General features: G+C 39.0%; 1 protein-coding gene across 6 annotated transcripts in view; it reads left to right on the plus strand.

Annotated features, from left to right (window-relative positions):
* Positions 1 to 219: 219 nt before the first annotated feature.
* The window catches only part of HECTD4 (HECT domain containing E3 ubiquitin protein ligase 4), a 78,720-nt gene continuing 68,750 nt past the window's right edge, over positions 220 to 10,189 (plus strand). For all 6 annotated transcript variants that reach the window (XM_010582106.1, XM_010582108.1, XM_010582110.1 and 3 more), the window contains exon 1: positions 220 to 402. In XM_010582106.1, the coding sequence (XP_010580408.1) occupies positions 232 to 402 (171 nt within the window). In that variant the 5' untranslated portion in view covers positions 220 to 231. The remainder of the gene's footprint in view (positions 403 to 10,189) is intronic.

Genomic DNA, 10,189 nt, shown 5'->3' on the forward strand with positions numbered 1-10,189 from the left:
TGAGGAGGGAGCGGGACGCGGTGGCTGCGGGCGGGCACGGCGGCTCCCGGAGGTCCCCGCTCCGCTGGCGCCGCGGTGGCAACGCGCCGCTCCTCGCTGCTCCCCACCGCCCTCCGGCTGTCCGGCACCCAGGCCGCTGGGGACCCCCCTGCCCCCGCCCTGCCCCCGCCATGGGGGGGTAGCGGGACCCGCCTCGCCTCAGCCCTGCGGAGCCCCCCCGCCGTCCGCGCCATGGGGTCCCCGGCGGGCGCCTCGGCGGCGGCGGCCACCGACTCGGCCCAGTGGCTGTCGGTGAAGGAGGAGACCATCTTCCTGCATGACGGGCTGATCCGGGTCACCGACCTGGCCGAGCTGCCCAGCGAGATCATTGGGGTGGCCGAGCCCGGCGACACCGAGCTGGAGGTGAGGCGGGCCCGCGGCCCCCCGAGCTGAGGGGCGGGAGTAGAGGCTTGGGGGCGGTGAGGAGGATGCCCTCGGGGGAGGGGGGGCAGTGGCAGCGGGGGTCTGAGGCGAGGAGGAGGATGGTGTTGGGGGGGGACGCAGGGAGAATGACTAGGGAAGGAGCGGGGGGGGGCCGGGGTGGAGAATGGTGGATGCGGATGCAGGGGGAAGGATTTGGGGTATGGAGCCAGCTGGTATTGAGGCAGTCTACTTGTTTTAAGTCAGTCTAATTTATTTCAAATAATGATGAAAGTGGAGCTGGGCAGGAGGGTGGTGAGGCGCTAATGAAGATGGAGGGTGAAGTATTGGTGCTACTTCCTTGTTTTGAAGCAGTAGAGTTAGGAAATCCGAACCACGCTCGTGTATTTCAAGGTGGCCTTTGGCTCATTTATTTTTATTCATGGTTTTGTATCTTTTTGCTGTTACTTTTAGATGGCTTGTAATTAATCAGCCTTACAATAAGATGCTTAGGGTACTGGGGTGTCTGGGTGTTTTATTTAGGCTGTTGACAGTGATCATTATTGAAGAGCCAGGAGGGCAGCTGAGATTTTCATTCCAGCTTTTTACCGTCTCAAAACGCCTGGTCGTTTTGGCTGCAGGCAGATGGTACAGCTGTTTTACCTTATGAGGAGACGGTGAAGGACTGAATGTCACGGATTGTAGGTTGCATCTATTTTGTAGACTGCATTTTTTTTTTCTTCCCCTGTATGCCTCCCTTCTCTTCTTTCACCCCGCCCTCTTCTCCAGCAATGTGGCTTGCAATGACACAGGGTCTTTGTCAGAGGAGCTGAGTGGTGTGAGCTGAGAGGGGATGGTTCAGCAGGAGCTTTATCTGTGTGCTATGTTAGGTCACAAGCATTTAGGCCGCAAAACCCTTTAGTGAGGCTTTGGCTGCTAACTGGGGTGTTGCTAAGAAGAACTCGTGAGCCAAGCTTGCAGTTTTGACAACATCATTGTTCGCCTTGTGACGTGAAATCTTTATGGTGTTTATGAAAACTTCCCACAGCGTTATCTAAGGAAAGATATTTTTTGCTGAGTATGTGTTTTCTTTTCTGTGTGATGTGACACTGGGGATTGGGATGGGAACATTAGCTGCTCCCATGAAATGGATGTTGGCAAATATCACATGAACAGGAAAAGAGAGACTTTTAAGGTGGATGACTTATTTCTGTGTGTATAAACATGGAATGATTCTCCCTTGTGATCAGAGTCTACTCTGGCATTCAATGCAGCTTGTATTCAAGAAAATATTTCTATTCCATTACATAGTTCTTGAAGCAGCATCGAGTCTAATAACCATGTTAGAAAAATAGATGTTCCCACAGCATTATTTGTGTTATATCATAACAAAGGAGATATCCTTTAAAAAAAAACCCTCAAACCAAACCTTATTTTTAAGATCTTGCAAGCTGGACTAGAAGTATGTTCCAGCATGAAACTTGACATACAGTTTCACTTGACAAACACTTTAGCTCTGGAGAGTTTTTTGTTAGTGCTAGGAATGTCTATGAAACTGTAATTGTTTGGGGAGATGGGGATGGAATTAGTGTTACTGTGTCTTGTCCTGTATGACACTTTCATAATGAGTGTTTCAGCAATCCAGTGCCACTGATTCACGTAGTTTTTCCTGTTCCAGAGATGTTTTTTTTCTGTTGTGCATGTTTGCAGTGTGAAACTTTAAAATAAATAAATAAATAAATAAGACTTTTTGCTATGGTACTTATTTTGATCTATAGTCTTAAGTCACAGAATATTACAGCATTTTATTTCCTTCCACTGAAAGAATTGATGACCACAAGTGACTTATTTTTCAGATCTTGTTTGTAAAATGCTTTATAGTTTTTGGTATTGAGGGGGGACTGTAAAAAAAAAAAAAAAAAAAAAAAAAGGTGAAATTTCAAGTGGTGTAAATGTAAATTATTTAGTTCATAACTTTTTTCTGCCTTTTTTTTTTTTAATGTTTTTTTAAATAAAGGGCTACCTTGGTAAACTGGAATGGCTTTGAGGAGCCATTTTGTGGAAGTAGGTGCATGCATCTTATTGAAGTGTGGCCATACAATCGACTAATACACAGAATAGCTCATTTGCACTGTTTCTACTCCTACTTGCAATGTAATAAATATATTTGAAAATGGTCCAAATAGAAATCTCTTGGGATATGTTATTGGACAAGGGTAGGAGATGCTGCAGCTGCTGCTTTGATTAGTAAACTTCCTTAATACACTTCTTGTGCTTCATCAATGGTGGTCAGAACCCTGACTGAATTTCTGATATCATGTGCTTAATTAAAAAATGTAGTATACTTAAATGGTTATTTTTTGCAGGGTGGAAGTATCATTCTGGTCTATTTTGCTTAAATATCCCTTTAAAGAGCTTATTGGTGAATAATGTCAATGTATTTGGATATGTTTCCTTTGTCCTTCTGTTCAAAGGTGTTGTCTATTTATAAAAAGAAAAGCAGGGGAAAAAAATGTTATGGTACTGGTATTATGCCAAGGAAGGCCTATGAAAATTTATTATTTTGTTGTTTTGACTCCCATACAACTTTTACTTATTTTTTATATATTTATATCTGTGTGTATATGTTTGGTTTTGTTTTTTTTTTTTCCCTTAATGGTAGGTTATGAAAGTGTTAACATTCTCCTTCACGTGAAGGTAACTTGTTCTAGGAGTATCTTTAGATTTAAAGAGTGTGTGGGGTTTTGTTTTGTGTTTATTTTTACAGGATGTAAATGATGTATGACAACTTCTTAGACTGTCTATCAGCATATTTACAAAGAATATGTATTACCAAAAAGAAAGGGGGCACTTTTTTTATTTGATAGAATTTTGTAATGATGTGCATATAAAAGCTGTTCCTGGTATGGGTTTCCCAATAAAATCTTCTAGTCAAGAGACCTGGATTAGTTAGCAATTATACAAGCTTTTGCACCCTTATTTTTAAAGCCTTTCATACAGAGAAATGACTTTCAAAGTGCAAAGTCTTCTGCTTCTTGGAGACAACCTTATGTGACTAACAACTGAAGCCGTTGCCATGACATTTTGTCCGGTCTTTGCCCTGGATGTCAATGTCTGCACTGGAGGGACAGCTTAATGGAAGATGAGCTGTTCTTTAATGTGCCACTGTCATGGTTTAACCCCAGCCAGCAACTAAACACCACGCAGCACTTCCAGAATCCTCCCAGTCAAATGTCTTTCACAGAGACAACAACCCCTGGGAGCTGGGCAAAAGTTATGTCTGAAGGTAGAGGTCCCTTAAGGTATGTAGTTTTAATCTGTCAGTATGCCAGAGTCAACATGCTGAGATTTACGAGAGTGCCAGCAATATAAATTGATGTGTTAACCCTTGGTAACTTAATAAGAAGGACACTACTGAACAGTGGTTGTTCACATAGACTACGATGTAGCCATCTGATGGCAAAAAAGCATCCACTTCTATCTAGGCAGTTTAGTTTGGTTGACATACGTTACCATTGTAATCTTTCCATTTGAGGAGGCCTTCTTTCTGATCTTCAAATTTGTTGCCAGTATTTTCATTAGTTCTAAATTTGCAGTATCAGCAATTTTTCAGCTAACTAGTGATAGGCTCAGTCATTTTGTCCCACAAGGAAATAAGTGGGAAGACAGACAAATCTTCAATATTTAGTCACAGTATCAAGTAGAACAACCTTATATGTGACTCCACTTAAGTCATAAGCACTCTGTTTTACATAACAGCCTGAGATAATAGTCATTTGGATATCTGTTCTTGCTGCTCTCCTGCATAGCCTGGAAAAGTTCTAAATACCTGGGGTTTTTTTGTTTTGGTTTTTTTTTTCTTTAATATATTTTTAAAATGAAGCTACAAGTATAGCTCCTACCTCAGTAGCTGTCTGGATCATGTATATATCTGTCCTTATCTGATGTTTTGACTCTTGTCAAGCTCTGTTATTGTAGGTCAGAATATGAGATGCCACTGGGCAGCTGTCGCTCTGCATTTTTAATCAAATGTAAGTGTAAAAAAAAAAAAAAAAAAAAAAAATTTAAAAAACCCATGTCGTGTCCTTTCCTTTTCCCCCCAGTATGGTCTAGGCTAGCCCTCTAGGAAGAAGTTGAACAACTGAAGTCCAGTGCTATTTTAACAGCATGTGCCAATCCTGTGACTAACTTGTGTTTTCTGTCAAAATTATTTAGACTTGAAGGTATCTCCTAAACTTGAAGCTTTCACCCATTTTACTCACAGACTAGAAGAAACATTTTGTCACTTTTCCCTGATTGCTGAAGGAGAGAGTTGTTCTCTGTAATTATCTAGGTCAGTGCTTCCCAAATCTTTCTGGTTGTGACCTTACTTTCATCTACAAGCTTCACCTCTGTCAGGATAGAAATCCCTAATGCCAGCATAAACAATTAATTGACTTTTTACTAAGAGGATGACCCCTCTTGAGGTTACGACCTCTAGCTTGGGACCTGCTGATCCAAGCATGTATGTCAGGCTTGTAAACTTGCCTAGTCCTGCCTTTTGCATCGCCTTCCACTTCAAATACTCCAGTATTCCTCTTTGAGAGTGTTTATAGCTTTCAGAGTAACACCAGATAAAACTAGTCCTTGAAGTTAATTCTGCACAGGAAGATAACCCTACAAATGTGAGCCTTGGCTATTACTTTTGCACAGGAGTTGATGGCATTCTTTCAGGCATCAGCATAAGTCTCTCATTTGCCTTTTGAGAGGATGCCAAAATCTTGATTGCTTTCCTTTTAAGCTCACTTTCATTAGATAATTGTGTAAACCACCAATATTGTGTGATTTAATCTTCGGCAGAGTTGCTGCTGTTATCAGTTGTCATAAAATGACCTGTTTGAATTTATTAAACTTCTGTAGTATGGACTACTATGCTTCTTGGCTTTTTATTTTTAAAGTCATGTTTTAGTTTTCCTTGTAGCTAAATATTAGAAAACTTCTAAAGGATGATTTTGCAAATATATTTCCCAAATATAGTTCTTATTACCAATTGCAGCTGATTAGTTCAGTGATCTGCGCTCTCAGATGTTTAAATGGCAAAGATTTTTCTTTACCTTTCACAGACACTTTCATCTACTACTTAAGAGCCAAAGAAATATTTCAATAAACAAATAATGAAACAACTCTTTCTCTTATAGTATTTGTGTGTGTGTGTGTGTGTTTACAGCTTGCCTGTACTCTGTAATTCCTCTTAGAGATCAAGGTTATTTGGTAAATTTGTACAGTTACAAAGAAAATTGTTTGGTACAATATTGTGTATGCAGTAAAAGATACAGGTTTCTTAGTGCTTATTTCTGAGCAAGTAATCAGGTTTCTAATGCTTTCACAAGGGAAAATAGTTCATGCTTTTAGCTGAGTTGTTAAAAAGCTGTGCTGCTATATACAGGATTATGAATCAGTAGAGGCTTTGAACAAGGTGATACGGTTAAAATTTCTTGGAGCAGAAAAAACCAGAACAATCTTGAAACTTGTAGTTTTCAACTGTAACACTAAAAGCATAGCGTAAAGTATGCAGCAGCTGCTAAGAATCTATAAAATTTCAATACCTAAAACATCAGGATGAAAATGTTTGCACATATTCATATATTTTACAAACACACAGGCGTATCAAACAGAAGGCCTTAGAGAGGGTTTAGAAAAATGTTTTAAAAGAAATGAAGGCAATGTTTGCACTAAGGTAGCTTCCTACTGTGTGTCTTCAGAAATTGCCCTAAGCAGAAATGCTGTTACCCAGCAGAGCAACACAAAGTGGAAGACTAGGAGTATGTATACAGTGTTTGTTTATGGGAGCAGTTTAAATTTTGATGTGTATTTCAATTTTCAGGGTACCTTTAAAACTGGTATTTCTCTTATAGAATAATCTATAAATCTTGTAATTCAGTCTTTTTTACATGGTTTTATTTGTATTTCTAGAGACAAAAGGACCAAGTAAACAAGTGGTGCTCCCTATATGTTAACTCTGTGGTACAAGAGGAGTGACCTTATAGCTGTAATGTGGTGTTGAAAGTAACGTAGTTAATTTTTTTCATGCTGCTGTTAAAGATACCTTATGATTTTTGGGGTTGTTTCTGGTTTTCTGTATGGCTTGTTCCTCCTGTGAGATAGGGATAATACTTGTTTAATACTCAGGGGGGTGTTACGGATCTAATTGATATTGGTAAATGTACCACCATCTTCAAAAAGTTGTTATCTTTGTATGTGAAGTTCAGCCAATTTAATTATGTAGAGAAAGAATTAAAAGCTATTTTGGAGATTTAAAGGCTTTCACTTGAAATATGTAACTTTAGGAAAAAAATACACCTTTGAACAGCTTCATTGCTCATCAATTCCCTATGTAGCAGAATTAAAAATGATCAATGAAACCAGCATATTCAGCCTGAGATTGCTGTTTAAGCTAGTACACTGGGAGAGCTGTTGCAAAAAGTCCTCGTTCACGTCTATCATTGGCCATGCATTTTCTTCTTTCTTTTCCATTCTACTTCTTTCCATTCTACCTGCTGTTCTATATCAGGGAGCTGGTCTAAACCAAAAATCTAGCTTAAAAAAAACCCCCAAAACCCCAAAAAACAACAAAAAAACCCCAACCCAAAAACTAAACAAAAAAAAAATCCCACAGGCACTACTGCCGGCATCAGGGAGAGGATGAGGGGGCAGGAATTTTAGACAGAGGAGAAAGCTACCTTTTAGTGACAGCTCACTTTGAATTTACTTGATGTGGTCATAAAACCTCAGGCTAAAACTCTTCATGTAGATTAGTGTGTCTTAATTGTATTACATCTGGTATTTACTATCAGTAGAGAAACACTTTACCCTACAATAGTGAATGCCAGTGACTACTTTCTGGAGCAGTATTGGCAAAAATATTGTTTAATGGGAAGAAGTATCTGGTTAAGGTCATGTAGTAGTATGAAACAGGACAAAAGTTGGGTACAGCAGGAAAGATGACATCCTCCCCATAGTTGATGATCTAAAATTAGATACCTTTCATGCCTCTCAATGTTGAAGATGATGTCAGTGACCAATTAGAGCGATTGAACTTTGGATCAACCATTTTCTAATTAAAATTTATTAAATTTATCAATTTATTAAAATTTATTTAAAACATTAAACAAGGAAATAATATTTAAGGACAAGATACTGCAAAATTAAAATAGTGACAAACTTTTTACTAATACAGTTTTCGATTATATGTAACTACAGGCTGTTAAGCGTAAGGCTTTAAAAATCAAAACTTTTCAAAGGTAGTCTTTGCTATCTAGAAGTAGACAAAGTTGGAACATAGGTAATGATCATAGTCACAGTGTATGAACTATAATTTCAAAGTGAGTGAAGAGTAGGTTTCTCATTTGCAAAAAGTGTCAATGTGATGTTTACCCTACTTGCAAAATGAGATATAGAAAAAGCTCTTCTTAAAAAGTAATGTTGTTTTATTTCTTCCCCTAGTTCTAGTCTTTGTTACACTAGAATTTATACTAGAATTACTTGCATTACATTAGAATTACAGTTTTTGCATATTTTTCTTGTTCATTAGACGTTATTCTTTAGAAATTTACATTTCTATTATTTTTTTAATTAATATTATTGATTGTTCCTAAGGAAAATGTTAATATGTGTTATCTAAAAGCAGAAAATGGACTATTTTAACCCTACCAATGTATGTAAGGTAGACAGACTTTACATTTAATCTCAATTCTCTTTACATTTGTCTTTATAAAATGGCTGTTATTTTAACTGCTACTGAGCATCTTAAGTTTTTCATGTCCTTGTTTTCATACTGTATTAATCTGCATTATTTTTGTAGCTGGGCTAGTTATCTTTTCCTAATTCTGAATATAACCTGTACCTTCAGATTTTGTTTAGTATTCTTCATTTAAGCATATATTTGTGGTTTTAGCTTGATGGTGTTACTGTTAAGCTGCTATTTCTGTTAGAGGTTGTCTTTTGAGATAAGGTAGGTACTTGAGTAACTTGTTCTATGGCAAAGCAATGTGATTGTTACATCCTTTTCATCCTCTTAGATTCTGTTTAAGCCTTGTTAGACAAAAATTATTAGTGCTGTGAAATGATCAATTATTTACTGGTTCAAGTGACTGCTTGTGATGTGCTAGCTTTTAGTGGTCTGCTTCTGAGATCTCCCCAAGTGTTGTATAGGTAAATATCAAGGCAAGGTGCCCAAATACCACTAGCAAAAGGATGCTAGAAATCAGTTCTAAATCGGAGCTCAAACTCAAGTGTAAATACTGAGGCATCAAGGAGGCAAGGGGAAAGGGAATTTTTCCTCTTGCTGGATGAGGAATAGTTGTTTGTTCAATGAAGTATTGGAGGGGACAGCTTGAGTAACAGCCATGTTTCCCATGCAGGGAAATGAATCTGTGCTTATTTTAACAAAGAGAATGGTCAGTTCTTCTAGGTAGGAAGAGAATAAACTAATTTGGGGGAGAAGGATTGCATTTTGCTGGGGGATTTAAAAAGGGAGATTTGGCAGAGTGCACCAGCTTTTATAGCCTGAAGAAACCCTCTTTAGTGGGTGCAGCCTCGGGCAAAAGGTGTTCAGAATGGGAGCCTCTGACAGCCATGTGCCAGGGAGGTTTGCAGTAAATCAGCTGTGTAAAGGATGGGGAAGACGTTTCTGATTCAGTCTTAGTACAAGTCATTTTAGCACATATTTTCTATTTCCTTTCTTCACCTGTGTCTTTTATAAACACTGCTAGTTGTATTGTTTGTTTCAGAATTTGTGAATAAATGTGGTGGGTATTTTTCTTGCATTTTATTTTAACTTGCTTTGACTTCAGATAGCTTTAAGATAACAAGCTTTGCCTGAAGATACGAGAAAACTGTAGTCATTGTGCAGAGGAAGACTTGGCAAGGGCTGTGATTCCTTTGTGAAGTCTTTAGACTATCCAAAGGGAAGCAGTATATATAGCATGGACCAAGTGAAGCTCTGTCATCAGCGTTGGGTTACAAAGAGGTGTGTTTTGCTAACCAGTGAGAACCAGAATGCTTCCCTGGTGAGGGGCAAGATCTTAGGAGCGTGTCTGAACCCTGAAAGCTCCCAAGTTGTTTGTCACAGCCAGTCACTGTGAAAATTTGGTATTGAAGCTCCTTTTTGGAGGTAGCTCTGGGTACTTACCTCTAGCCAGTAAAATGCCTCATGAGGAAAACAGACTTCAACAAAACTTTCTGAAGACTCCTGTATAGTAGATGGCCTTACACCTTTCTCCTAACAGCCTGTTATTTTCTGGAAGTGCAGATGCCTACTTAGACCTTCAGATGAAGTTGAATGGTTAAGTTTTTTCACTGGTTCCATAAGCTGTGTATGAAAACTAGATGATATAAATTGCTTGTAAATCTGTAAGTCCCATTTTGGAACTGTTTTCTAAATCTGTTGAATCTAGTGTACTTCATATATTGTTAGCCCAAATTAGTGCATATTTCCTTTATGGAAGACCAAAGCAAAACACTCTTAACAGTTCCAGACAGACCATGCTTATAAAGCAAATTATAAACTGTGACATCAGTGAGAAAATACAGCTTCAGTGGGGAAAGGCTTTTCATCAGCATATCTGCAAATATTTGACACTGACTTCTTGTCTTGATTTATACAAGACACATTCAGAGATGTAGAGCAATATCAAAGACAAAAAAATCCATCATCCTGCTAAACTGTGTGTTGTGGTTTAACCCCAGCCAGCAACTAAGCACCACGCAGCTGCTCACTCACTCCCCCCCCCCCCCCCCCCCCGGGCGGCCA

This window comes from Haliaeetus leucocephalus, unplaced genomic scaffold, assembly GCF_000737465.1.
Source record: "Haliaeetus leucocephalus isolate CR32 unplaced genomic scaffold, Haliaeetus_leucocephalus-4.0 Scaffold840, whole genome shotgun sequence".
NCBI classification, from domain to species: domain Eukaryota; kingdom Metazoa; phylum Chordata; class Aves; order Accipitriformes; family Accipitridae; genus Haliaeetus; species Haliaeetus leucocephalus.